The following is a 14,614-nucleotide window of genomic DNA, read 5'->3' as shown; positions in this document are numbered from 1 at the left end:
ACTAAGGGGGCTAGCCCAAACATGTTCACATGACAATGCCCCTGAGCAGAAAACAAGGACCATGAAGACACAGTTTGCCAAAGTTGGCTTCGAAGAACTTGAGTGGCCTGCACAGAGACCCGAACTCAACACCAGGCCTCAGTGCCTGACCGCACTAATGCTCTTGTGGCTGAATGAGCAAATCCCCAACATCCATGTTCCAAAATCTACTGGAAAGCCTTCCCAGAAGAATGGAGGTTATTATAAAAGCAAAGGGGGTATTAAATGTGGAAAGGATGTTCGAAAAGCACATGTGGCTGTGATGGTCAGGTGTCCACAAACGTTTGACCATATAGTGTATTTATAGTGTCAAATTATCATGGGATTATAGGGGTTAAAAATAAGTATGACAGTATTTAAATGATTTACACATACATATCATATTTGTTTATTTAAGATATTACATTACCATCCCTGAATCTGATCAGTCTAATTGCTGCCAGCAACAAGATCTCGCACACACGAATGCGAATCTTTACTGATGCAATTTCCACAACGATGAGGTACTACTTAAAGGACAAGGTTAGATGCAATTCAAGCAATTGTAAAGCTAAAAAACAAAGATTTATATGACATCCTTCATTCCTTTCACAGTTAACTGAATATACTTATTATATTCTTATGACAAAGCCACCACATACTCTATTCCTCTCAGTGGCATTAGTTGTCTTGCTACAGTCTGTTACAGTCTACAGCTCTTGCCTTTGAATCATTTACAAGTTGACTAATATATATATATATATATATATATATATATATATATATATATATATATATATATAAGCATTAAAGAAAGATAGAATATCTCAGATTCTTGCACTATTGTTGTCTATGTGTCTAGTGCCTATGTAAAGTACATTTAAGATCATTTATTGCCTAAACCAGTTAACACTTTGTAGCCTCATGTTTAAAATTGTTGTTACTCCAATATGAAGCCAATCATTAACCACATATTCCTTGAAGTGCACATACAATTGTGACCCTGCTACTCATTATGTACGCTGGTTCGTCGAAATATTTTCTAGTGCTACATGTAAATCAATATTTAGTTTGTGAATTCTGTTTGCACTGCTGAGCCATGTCTCTGACAGAACAGACGATTTTTCTTGCATCAGACTCTGAATGGTGCTGTGGTACATGCCGCTCCTACTGCTTTTGTGCAAGGCTCTTTACAGCCACTGTGATCAATCCGTCAATGACACATCAGTGCGTACCAACACATCACTTTCACAGCAAGTCTATGATTATGTATGACTAGCTGTTTGCAAAGAGGCTCTGGTCCAACCAATACAAGAAATACAGCTTGCCTATTCAAGCAGTCAGAGTATGGCTGTAGGATGTGCTTGTGTATTTTATTTTATCTCTCTCTCTCTCTCTCTCTCTTTCTGTCTCTTGCTCTCTTTTTAACAGGAAATGTGTTCAATCAAAAAGAAAAAGAGGAAGATACACCCTACAGGATAAGCGCACACTTGAAAACCAGTATTGCACAACAGCAAATTCAAGTATTTCTCCATCACATTAGATGTCCAACATCTTTAAGATGAAATATTTTTAAGTAAGATTTAGGCTGCACACAGACTACAGAATCTAGCTAAAGAACCACTGCTGCACATAGATTACATAATCTAGCTAAGGAAAACTGTCAAATATGACTCATTTTACAGGTGAAAGATAGCAATCCGTCATCTGCTGTCTCTGCATAATGTTCTGCTGTTCTCTGTTCTAAGGCTTTACTATATTTCATGTTATAATGTAAGAAACAATGTTTTAATAATGGTGAAATCTGACAGGCTGTTAGCAGCAGGGATGGCTATGTATAATGTTTAATGCTCTGACTATCTGCAAAGCAGAATTTGACTTGTTTCAAAATGTGCCTTTTGTCACAAAATTGCATGCTTTTAATAGAACCGTTAGTGTAGTAATAGTAAATATTTTTTTTAAAAGGTCTAGCTTCAGCGATCTGTATGTTTCTGCAGAGTTATTTTTCTGTCAAAAGTTTCCATATGTAAGGGCACAAATTTTATAAATTAATAACTCGATCCATATCAATACAATGTATATAAGTTTCATGAGTAATACATTCATGAGTAAAAATTTCAGGAGTGAAATTTGAGTTTCTTAAGTAAAAATCTTACAAAAAAAAAAGTACAAATCTTAAATTGCCTTTAGCAAGTTCATGTACTCATTACGGGTCACAATGAACACATTTTCATACTATATTGGACTGCTGCCGAAGAACACAATAACAAATCCGGGATTTTAACAGAAACAGATCACTGTTGTAACATTTTGAAGGGTGGAGTCAAGTGGGTGGCTCCAAATAGTTGAAGGGGTGGGGCTAACACAAAATGTCTGACAAATTGCAGCTACAGCCTGAACTGTGCACATAAAATTGTAAACAAATAAAGTTAGGTGCAACACAGAAACTAAATGTGAATTCGCAAAGATCACATCAAAAGTGCAGCCTACAGCAAAACTTGTTGTTCAAATTACATATTTCTAATAGCTAGGAATCTGTGATTCTAATAATTATGAATTCAGCATTTCATACTATTGCTTTAGCTGGAAAATGAACTCTGTAGATTTTTTCTATTGTAAATCAAAATCCGTGAGAATACAAGAGATGTCAAACTAAGCTTTTCCATTTAACTTACTGTATAGAGATATGGTCTATCATTCCTGTCAGTGTTATTGCACTGATAATATTGTAATATTCCATTACACACAATCATATATGATTCAGGAAACATAACACTACAGTATTGGTATTACGCACATTTATGTTATAACAACAAGACAGTAATATTGAAACTGATACCACTGCTATTAAATGTTACTCTGTATTCATACGTGCCTTGGAGGGACTATTTCCATTTACACTGGCAGTTATTTTATGTTTCTAAGATCAAAAAAGCAAGACAATACAAATTAAAAAAAAACAAAACCAACAGGTATCACAATCACCTGAATGCTGGTATTTTTTAACAACCATTTTCTTTGTTCAAACTTTTTTTTTAATGTATCTTTGTTTATACAAAAGAGGTTTAATATGTGCATACATAATGAAACCAAAAATAAAAAATCTAGTCTTCTGATGTTAGAATTAAAATATTTATTTCACTGTGTAGATGCTATAGAGAAAAACGTTCTGTGTAATAGCATTCTACTTAGGGATAGGAAAAAACATTAAAATCTCATGAATATACCCCACATATATATATATATATATATATATATATATTATATATATATATATATATATATATATAAATAAATGTTCCATATATACAATGCTGTGAAAATGTATTTGCCTGATTTCTTCTGTTTTTAAGTATATCTCATACTAAATCAAACAAAGGCAACCTGAGTTAACATGCAATACAGTCTTTGTTGTGTTTTTTTATTGAAGAAATTTATCCAACACCTTTCACCAATGGGAAAAACTAATTTCCCCCTTAAAATTAAAATCTGGTTGTGCCACCTTTAGTAGCAATAACTGCAACGAAACGCTTCCAATAACTGGAGATCAGTCTTTTACAGCACTGTGGTGGAATTTTGGCCCACTCTTCTTTGCAGAACTGCTTTAATTCAGCCACACTGGACGGTTTATGAGCATGAACTGCCCAATTAAGGTCCTGCCACAGCATCTCAATTGGTTCAAGTCAGGACTTTGACTAGGCCACTACAAAACTTTAGTTTTGCTTTTTGTTTTTTAACCATTCAGAGGCGGACTTACTCCTATGCTTTGGATCATTGTCTGGCTGCATAATCCAGTTGTGCTTTAGTTTTAATTTACAGACTGAAAAGCAGACACTCTCCTTTAAGATTTCCTGGTAGGGAGCAGAATTCAGGTTTACCTCAATTACTGCAAGTTGCCCAGGCCCTGAAGAAGCAAAGCATCCCCACACCATTACACTTCCACCACCATGCTTGACTGTATGATGATCATTTTGTGGAATTCTGTATTTGGTTTATGCCAGATGTAACAGGACCCCTGTCTTCCAAATAGTTCCATTTTTGACTCATCAGTCCACAGAAAATTCTCCCAAAAGGTTTGAGGATCATCAAGGTGTGTTTTGGCAAAATTTAGACGAGCCTTAATGTTCTTCTGGGTTAGCAGTGGTTTTCACCTCACTACTATTCCATGGAAGTCATGAACAGTGACCTTTATTGATGCAAGAGAGGCCTGTAGTTCCTTTGATGTTGTCCTTGGCTCTGTTGTGACTTCCTGGAAGAGTAGTTGCTGTGCTCTTGGAGGAATTTTGGAAGGTCGTCCACTTCTGGGAAGGTTCAGTACTGTGCAGAGTTTTTCCATTTGGAGATATTGGCTCTTGCTGTGGTCTTTTGGAGTCCCAGAGCCTTTGAATAAGCTTTGTAACCCTTCCCAGACTGATGTATTTCAATCACCTTCTTCCTCAACATTTCTGGAATTTCTTTCAATTTTGGTATAGTGTGTTACTGGGTAAGACCTTTTAACCAACTTCATGCTGTTGAAAAAGTTCTATTTAAGTGCTGCTTTGATTGAACAGGGTTTGCAGTAATCAGGCCTGGTTGTATCTAATCCAGCTGAACCCCATTATGAATGCAGTTTCATAGATTTGGGGAATTAATAACTATGGGGCCAAATACATTTTCAAACAGGCCCAGTTGGTATTGGATAACTTTTTTGCTTCGATAAATAACATTATAATCATCATTTAAAAACTGTATTTTGTGTTTATTTTGTTTTATCTTAGATTTTGTTTTAAATTCTGAAACAATTTAGTATGAGATATACACAAAAACAGCAATTTTTCACAGCACTGTATATATATTGTTGTAAAAGCTATAAACACTCTTTCCCTCATAAACATCTTTTTTTCTCTCTCTCTTGAAGTTAATACAACAAAAAAGCAGCTTATCTTGTTACTGAGAAACCAGAAAGGCAAGTACTTTTCACAGCATTGTGTGTGTGTGTGTGTGTGTGTGTGTGTGTGTGTGTATATATATGTGTGTGTGTGACTGGAAACTGAAATACATAACATAACCCACACATTTTTCAAGTGATAAAAAATATTGGTACACACAAGGTTCCTTGTTGCTCAGGTGTGCCATGTTGGATTGATTGTTTAAACAATGAATAGGTCTGTATATCTACTCTTGTTTGAGCCTGGGTTTCACATGTGAGCATTGCATTTGTTGTTCTTCTGTTCATGTCAAGGTTCCACTTCATAGTGGAACCATCATGGTGGAAGGCATGAAAAAAGACACCCATTCATACACAACAGACACGCCAATCCATCTACTGTGCATGTCTTTGGACTGGGGGAGGAAACTAGAATATCCAGAGTTAACACAGGGCCACAGTGGGAATTGAACCCCCAACCCTGGAGGTGTGAAGCAAACATGCTAACCACTAAGCCTCCGTGTGCCCATTTGCTGTTAAAAAGGATAAACCAACATGAAAACCAGAGAGCTGTCTATGGGAGAAAAGCAACCAATTTTAAAGCTGAGAAAAGAGGGAAAATCTATCAAAGCCTTCTATCAGAGCACTTCTAAACATATTACTGTGGAAAATAATGCACTGTGTTCCATATCATGTCAGTTGTTAAGCAGTTTAACAATATAAAACAATGTATTTCTAGCCCAATTGTCAAAAGTGTGTAATAATCGATCAACAACTATCACCCCTAACACTTCCCTGAAAATGATGTTGCAGCCACTTCTTTCACAAGTGTTTCACATAAAAAGAAAAACCCAAAAACAAACAAACAAAAAAACATTATATGCCATGAGTCAAGAGGTAAAACATGTCAAAATGAACATTACCACAGTATAGGAAAACCCATGCAAACTTGGCATAACTTAACATGATTTATACAGTGAGATTTTTATGTCATTTATTTGTTATGTCAAAATGCCATTTTCACTTGTGGTTTCCTAACTAATGTACTGAAGCTGTGCATTTAGAGCTCTAGATCCCTGGTGGTCACAAAGTGATTGAGGAAATGAGGAAAGATCTAAGCAGCTGACAGCAGTAGCAGCAGCAGCAGCAGAGCTTCCTGAACAAATGGGGAATACCAACGGCATTTAAAATGCAATATTGTTACAGGAAATGTTATAAATATAGTGCATAGTGTTTTGGCGCACATAGGCTACAGTTAATGCAGTGGGATTTTTGAGATACAGCATGGAAAAGGTTTTAAACTTTTTTACATTTTTTTTTATATTAAAGATGATAAATAGCCTTTTTATGGCTCTCTGTGGTAATGTGACATAACGGTAGCTAAGTTTGTTGCCATTATAATCCACGTTTAATGACATTTTCCTGACTATTTTTAGTTTTCCTGGGTAGTAAGTTCTAAGACACCGGCGTCACAACAACCCATAGTCGATGCACTCCAGTGAACAGCCTATGTATCATTCTGACAAACAAAAACATTAAACAACTGATAACATACAGTGTTAGGACTTACCGTAATAACTGAACGTAATTCAGTGAAATGCGCGTTTATGTCCCCAGTGATGACAGTGTTGTTTTGTCCTGAAACTGTAAGGTAGAGCGGACCTAGCTGTTCCGCGCTCCAGCTCGCGCTCAGCTGTTCACTACGCGCCTGTGCTGACACTAATACATTTCATATGACAGCTTGACAGCCAATCACATTCGTCCGAGAGCGAACACGGCGGCCAATGAGAGCGCTTTGGAAAAAAAGACAGCGTGCGCGTGTGGAACGCCTGCTGGATCTTTCTGTTGTGTTGCGTTAAGGCTGCTTTCAGGTTTCACAGATCATGCAGCGGTATTCCGTGCTGGTTTGTTGTAGGCGTGTTTTTAGAGATCATTTGGGTTTTTTTTTTTTTGTTAAAAAACAAAAAACAACTCTATAGATTATATAAGAAGTGGAAAAAAATGCACAGGATTATACTGGAATAAAAATGATCTCGATTTTGTTCTCAAGCTACATAAAATATCTTCTGTATCACCTCCCCATAACTATTTTATTCTTTTCCTAATTTTTTTAATTGCATTTCCTTCATATTGATCTTAATTTAATCCACACTACTACTTTACACCTGCTGCATTCTGCACCTTAAACAATTCGCCTCACACCTCCAGTGTTGACGGTTCGATTCCCGCCAGGGCCCTGATGTGCGGAGCTTGCACCCCTGTGCTGTGGGGGTTTCCTCTGGGTACTCCGGTTTCCTCCCCCAGTCCAAAGACATGCATGGAAGTATGATTGGCATGTCCAAAGTGTCCGTAGTGTATGAATGGGTGTGTGAATGTACTGTATATGTGATTGTGCCCTGCAATGGATTGGCACCCTGTCCAGGGTGTACCCACCTTGTGCTCCATGCTCCCTGGTATATGCTCCAGGTCCCCCAGGACCCTGTAGGATAAGCGGTATAGAAAATGGATGGATGAGTGTGTGTGTGTGTGTGTGTGTGTGTGTGTGTGTGTGTGTGTGTGTGTGTGTGTAAACTCAGGTAGGAATGTGTGCTGTTGTACTAGTGTGTAATGTTTATTGTCACTTATGTATATTGTGAGCTACCATGTAAGAACAAAAGACAAATTCCTTGTATGTGTAAGCATACTTGGCTATTAAAGCCAAGTTGTGCCAACTGAAGTTTTTGGGGTGTACAGGTGTATAAAATGAAAATATTCCTGTACACATAGTAATTTGAACGCGATATATCAAACTTAATGCTTTCCAAATTGACACTATATGGCCAAAAGTGTGTGGACGTCTGACTTTCACACCCATTGTGCACAAAGCGAGGTTTATAAAGACGTGGTTTACCAAGGTTGGAGTGGAAGAAATTGAATGGTCTGCACAGAGCCCTGACCTCAACCCCACTGAACACCTTTAGGATGAATTGAAACACTGACTGCACCCCCCCAGAAATCCCCACAGCCATGCTCGAAAATCTAGTGGAAAGCCTTCTAGATGAGTTGAGGCTGTTTTACTAGGAAAAGGGGAATAAATCTGGAATGAGGTGTTAAAAAATGGCATATCGGTGTGATGGTCAGGTGTCCACAAACCTTTGTACATTTAAGAATACCAGCATTTCAGTGGTGTGCTTTTCTGTTGTGTTTGCCATATTTGGGACTGAATTTCTGGCTTTGCTGCATTATGCAAATGTAATTATTACTGAAAGATGACTAAAATTATTCACCTTACTGTGGACTAGAATAAACAGTACTTTGACAAAGTCAAGAAAAGAAACTGTGATCCTTATGTACAGTCTCTTAAATGTATAATTTCTGTATCTCATACACATCCCCACTCCCGATTCTGGAGAGTGCATTTAAAAAGCATATAAGAGCCCAGAATCCTACCACCTCTTCACATCCAGGTGGGTATGGTGTGAGTCATCAGGAGGAGAAAAAAAAAACACCCTGTTTTTCATTATAAGGACTGTGATATCAGCTAACTAAATGTTGCTAATATTAGCAATACTTGCTGCTGAGATAAACTTCCCAGTAGTCCCATAACATAGCTAGCTAGTCACCTGCACTTCTGCTTGTTGAGGATGTGTTGTATGTATTGAAATATATTAGGGTAGTCAACTGTCAGTATAAATGCAATGCAATTTTAATGAAATACAAACACAGCAACATCATTGCAGTCAGTGTCTTTTTCGCTATTCAAAATGGCAACGATTATACACTTTGACATCACATGAAACACAAGAATAGTATATGTTTATGGTAGAGCTTTGTGCTAATCACTTCTTATTCATTATGCAAAAAAAAGAGCTTTCTACATTTGTCTTGGATCTGCTGTAGATTACTGTTATTATCAGTACTATATTCCGTCCATCCATCCATCCATCCATATTCTCTACTGCTTATCCTTACTGGGTCGCGGGGATCCTGGAGCCTATCCCAGTGAGCATGTGGCACAAAGCAGGGTACACCCTGGACAGGCTGCCAATCCATTGCAGGGCACACAATCACACACACATTCATACACTACGGACACTTTTGGACATGCCAATCAGCCTACCATGCATGTGTTTGGACTGGGGAAACTGGCGTACCCGGAGGAAACCCGCAGGACGGGGAGAACATGCAAACTCCACACACACAAGGCAACGGTGGGACTCAAACCCTCAACCCTGGAGGTGTGAGGCAAACGCGCTAACCACACACTAGAGATGGTAAATTAACATGATTATTTCAACTAGCACTGTTTATGACTGTCAACCTCAATATTTCAATATATAAGGGTTTATTCAAATTGTTGCCTTCTTATATTTGTATTCATTTATTCATTCATTCAGTAACTGCTTTATCTTGATCAGTGTCTTGGTGGATCTGGATTTGGAGTTCATCCCAGGAACATATGGTGCAAGGCAGGAATATACCACCCATCCACCAACCCACACCCACACTCACACATACACACACACACCCACACTCACACATACACACACACACCCACACTCACACATACACACACACATACACACAAACACACAGGGCCAATTTAGAGCAGTTTATGCACCTACTAGCATGTTTTAGAAGGTTGGAGGAGGGAGGTATGAGTATGTGGAGAAACCCAGGATTGACCCCCTGAAATATTCTATATTACTAGCCACAGATTCAACCAATAGTACTAACTAGTATTTGGCCACATACCAAACTAATTTCACTGGCATTCTAAATAAAATGGAATTTTATGGAAACTTCACTATCCAGGTCACAGCCACCAAATCTGATTGTGTGCCACTATCATCTATGCCAAATTTCAATAAATTTCAAAGTTTCTACACCCACCACATCCGTGCCTCCTCCCTGCTATTCAACTAGTACCCAAGAGTCTTTAGTGGAGGATCTGACTATCTAGCACAGAAGTAGAATTGAAATTAATCAAATACTCAAAGATGTACTAACAAACCACATGAAAACATTGTGTGGTTGGCTGCAGTGATGACACTATAAACCAAAAAATGTGGATATTTTAATATTTTAGAATTTTCTGATAGTTTAAAGCTTTTGAATTCTTCATCAATTTGGGTCTTCCACTTCTTCTCCTTGGTTCATCTCTATTAACATAATATATAGTAAGTTTTTTATTCACTGCAGAACTTCATAATTAACTGTTTGCTAAAACTGGCAATATCCCCAAAAGGGGGTTATTTTCTTTCTACTTTGACAATCATTTTCCATGCTTTTGCTTATTCTTTGTATGTCTATTATTTTTTAATATCCTTTTAACATGTTTTCAACCTCTCAACCATTGAATTTAGCAGATAAATTCAGACAGAACTGTCAAAGATTCCTCGGGACACAATTTCGAATATTCAAGATTGTACAAGATGCCTTTTTCACTTTCATCTGCTAAGCCCATGCATCTTGATTAAGCGGTTGCAATAAGATGCCTACCAAAACCTAGCCCCAGATACAGAATAAACAATTATCTGAACCTTTCATGCTTGATTTCAAGATCATAACACTTATTATTCAGTAACTACATGAAAAACAATGCAAAGCTGTTAAGCTAAGCTATTATTTTGGGTGACTAATGGGGGAAGTGAAGTGTAGAGTCATACATAGTTTAGCAGGTTAATATGTTGTTTTGTGTATGGCCACATTTTAACCACAATGGCCTTCCATATGCGCCTCCTACTGACCAGGACAAAGCTGCACAGAATTAAGAGATTCTTCAAACATATTATGGGGCATTGGGTCCCACAGTAAACTATAAGCTTCAGAGACAAACTATCAAATAAATGCAAAATCTCAAATATCAAAATCTTTCAAGTTTAATATACCTTGTATAAATATGATGAATTAAACCAGACTAAAGTTTTCAAAGATACAGTGGGGTCTAAAGGTCTGAGACCACATTAAAAATCTGTTTGTTTTTTTTTTCATTTAAAATTTGAAGTAAAACAGAAGGTTTTAGAATTTTGAAATGTTTAAAGTAAAGAAAATAAATGTTTAATATCGCAAATATTTAATATTAAAGGCTCTGCACTATTTCTATATGAAAGGTCAGATTTTCCTCCTGCGTAATCTCTTCTATTGAAACAGGTGTTCAGAAGACAATCTGATGGATTTGATCTAAAGTGGATCATAAGGTTTTGCACAAATGTGCAAAAACGTATCATTAAAGCAAAAAGGGGACATACCACATACTAAGCACTGAAATTCATGCAAATAGTTCAAAGATTCCATTTTTCACTCAAGTTGTTGTTGATAATATAATTTGTAATAAATAAATGTATTAAATAAGAAAAGAATGAAAAATAGAAACATTTTCACTAGTGCTCTCAGACTTTTGGACCTCTCTGTATGTTCTGTCCATTTACTAATTCTGTTTTTTTTTAATGATTTATTTGTACTTTTTCTGAAACAGCAGATTTTGTGTCTTGTAGTCTGAAAAATCTTTTTATATAATGGCAGTCCAAAGATTTGTAACAAATCACTAAGTCCACTTTTGGTTACTTCCATATCAACATCTTGGTTAATCCTGGGTCAAGTTCCTAATCCATTAAGATAACAATTATTTGATTACAGTAGTGGTATTCCATATCCTTCACTAGTACCTACAGCTCAATATTTATTTTCCATACATATTTAATAATATATTTAATAATAATAATAATAATGATCATGATGATATATTTAATGACCAAAAAACCCCACGAAACTCTACCAAACAAGCACAAAAAATGAGGCAAAACAGTTACTTCTCACTGAAAACTTTGCAGTATATTACAGGTTTTTGTAATATTTGAGCATAATTAAACTGGTTCTTTCTCTGATTTGGCCAGCCGCTTTTCCAGGACTGCTGTGTTCACACGATGCATCATCAAAAACTGTCCATTCAGATGAAACACTGGGATGTTGTACTTGTATCTGTCATACCACACACTGTTCTCAGGAAGAGTAATGTCCACCTCCTGCAATATAAACTTCACAAGAGCAACAAACATTGCTGAAGAATTGTGCTCAAATGTGGAAATGTGCTGAATGTGATACTGGCTTAATGGAACGTGTGTTAATATCTTACCCTGTGTTTATATGGTTCAAGCATTTCTTTTGCTTCATCACACAAGGGACATGGATCCTGTCAAAAATTGGTTTTAATATTGCAGTTGATACTCAGATACTCTAATCATAATTACTTTAAATGTCTGGAAATTTACCTTTGTGAAGAGAGTTAAAATAGGTAAAGTCCTCTGTGAACAGGAAGTCCTGATGAGTTGAAGCGATTGAGGCTTTATGTGGCGAAGAAGTTTGGGAAGTAGTGTGAGCATGTCTGTAAAATAAATCAGATCCTTTACACGAATACTGTTGCGTATTATTCAAGCGAACCCAGCCAACACAGAACATACCCCTGATGTGGTAATTTATGTAATTTATGTAAACCCCTTATGTAATTTATTTTTGTGGGACACATTTCATTATATTCTGGGGAAGATCTATTTTGGTTAACAACTTCAGCACTGTATTTGGGAACTGACAGGTAATGTTTGCCAAAGCTTGCTTTTAGGTACTCTTCTTTAAAACTACAAACTAATGTTCTGGGGACATTCCCAAAGGTTACGTTTGGTTTTATTTCTTGTATTTTCAATAGTTAAAAAGGAACGTGGATCGAATTCTATTCTGTATTACAGACATGATTGCGCATTCTGCAAGGCCAACAATGAATAATCAGGCCACAGATACATTTTTTCATTATACGATAAAATTTCAGTGGTCTTGTTTCCTACTCTGTCCAGGAATACATGCCCGAAAAGTTCAAATTATTCCCTGCTGAAAATCTTTGTTATAATGGGAATTGTATTGGTTTTAATGGAAACTGTAATGGTCCCTGTGGGTTTCTACTATAATTTGTTGCTTTCTATTGGTGGCGTCTATCATTAAGGACCAGTAATGGTATTGGTAATCTGATGGCTTGTAACGGTATTTGTATTGGAAGTCATTAGAATTTCTGTGATGATTTCTACTGTTTTTTTTTTTTGTTTTTTTTTCAGCAGGGTTATAAAGGTTACCTGAACGTTTGGAAAACGTTCTCCGAACCATCACTGGTTACTGCAAACATAGTTAAAGGTTATGGGAACGTTAACAAAACGTCCTCTCTACCACAATGTGGAAATACATTACATTTCCGTATGTTATATGTCCATAAACTCTCATCAAAACCGAAGGAGAACCAAATAAGATCTGTTTTAATAACGTTTCTGGAACCAAAAATCCAAACATCCCCTGAACGTTAGCTGGGAATGTATACAATATACAATATACACATTGCGCTCTGGTGACCCACGTGGATTCACAATCACTTCCGGGTCGTTGTCGAATGCATAAATCTAACTAAACTCACAGTAACAGTAAAATTATATAATACTTTCATCTAACAGAAATTGGACCACGTTTACAAATGGCATCAGCTTGCTATACTATGTCTAAGAGAAATAATTTTAGCACCGCCTTGCGTCCAACAAAAATGAAAACAGACGCCCTAGGTTTTTAAGACAATATGATAAATACTATTCCTACAATTTAAACATCCCACAGCAAGAGCAAAACATGTCAGCAACTTTATTGACAACTCTTCCTCTCACCGTAAGAACACACGAACTAATGCAGGATACGATGGGCGTGGCTTACTGCAAAAACAGCACTTCCTGTTCAAATGTAGTAGCTCATTGGTCAACAGAGCTGGCAATCATCTTCCTGACTCATGCCAAAACAAAACGGATTCAATCTGCTTTTAATAAGAACATTTACAGGTTTTCTTGTTAATGTACTTTTTGTGCAGATCCAAAAATAATATGCATCATTTTTGTGCCATTTACATGTCCTTTTTTTTTTTAAACGTTTGGAAAACATTTGTAATAGGCTATCCAGAGGAGCCGTACATGTGGAAATGTTGAATATTTTATTTATTTATTTATTAAATTTTTACGAATAAAAAAGTAAGTCTTTTGGTGTGTTATGATAATGGCAACTAAGTGTTTTATTCATTAAACTGTCAAAATGAAAGACTCTCCTCAAATGTTACTGTCTCTAATATTTAATCCTATTGACAATGCCAGATTTCCTTTACTCTCATGCACAATACCTGAACGATTAAAAAAAAAATAAATAAATAAAAAATCAAATTTGGCATTATCCTAAATTCCAGTGCTTACCATATTGGCTAGGCAAATAATGCCATATTTTGTATTGGAAATTAGAATGAGAGGTTACAGCAACTAAATGGTTTGTTTGTTTGCTGGTATGTTGTGGCTGTCAGTCAACAATGTTGGCTTCATTCCATTTCTTCATATATATATATATATATATATATATATATATATATATATATATATATATATATATATATATATATATATATATTTGTTGTTGGCAATGGTAGAACTTTTGGTTGTTTCCATATCAATATATTGGATAATCATATAGGTTCATCCTCTAATTCATTACCAACATCAACTATGTTCACGTTGCTTAAACCAGTGAACACTTCTTGTTTATTTTTAGCCTACATTCTAGGTCATTCGCAATCTTTCACAGAGCATCTTTTATGTTAACAACTATGGGGTCACAAAACCAATTTACTCAGTGTTCTTTAAGAAATTG

The 14,614-nt window shown here is 36.3% G+C and overlaps 2 protein-coding genes across 5 annotated transcripts in view; both read right to left on the bottom strand.

The window, feature by feature from the left end:
• The window catches only part of marchf3 (E3 ubiquitin-protein ligase MARCHF3), a 28,337-nt gene extending 21,706 nt beyond the window's left edge, over positions 1 to 6,631 (bottom strand). For both annotated transcript variants that reach the window (XM_017490054.3, XM_017490055.3), the window contains exon 1: positions 6,495 to 6,631. The gene's annotated coding sequence lies outside the window, so the exon portion shown is untranslated. The remainder of the gene's footprint in view (positions 1 to 6,494) is intronic.
• A 4,131-nt stretch (positions 6,632 to 10,762) lies between these two features.
• c16h5orf63 (chromosome 16 C5orf63 homolog) lies at positions 10,763 to 13,662 on the bottom strand. 3 transcript variants are annotated; one of them, XM_047160910.2, is made up of 4 exons: positions 13,597 to 13,662; positions 12,175 to 12,287; positions 12,039 to 12,095; positions 10,763 to 11,940 (listed from the first exon to the last, which is right to left on the bottom strand). In XM_047160910.2, the coding sequence occupies exons 2-4, from the start codon at positions 12,283 to 12,285 to the stop codon at positions 11,770 to 11,772; spliced, it is 339 nt and encodes a 112-aa protein (XP_047016866.1). In that variant the 5' UTR covers positions 12,286 to 12,287; positions 13,597 to 13,662; the 3' UTR covers positions 10,763 to 11,769. The 3 variants fall into 3 exon arrangements, with proteins under 3 accessions (XP_047016866.1, XP_047016867.1, XP_017343869.1); XM_047160911.2 differs by having other exon boundaries at positions 13,532 to 13,602; XM_017488380.3 differs by lacking the exon at positions 13,597 to 13,662 and adding an exon at positions 13,024 to 13,507.
• Between the last annotated feature and the right edge of the window lie 952 nt (positions 13,663 to 14,614).

Source organism: Ictalurus punctatus, chromosome 16 (genome assembly GCF_001660625.3).
Source record: "Ictalurus punctatus breed USDA103 chromosome 16, Coco_2.0, whole genome shotgun sequence".
Lineage (NCBI taxonomy): Eukaryota > Metazoa > Chordata > Actinopteri > Siluriformes > Ictaluridae > Ictalurus > Ictalurus punctatus.
This window is presented reverse-complemented; position numbering and strand designations above follow the sequence as displayed.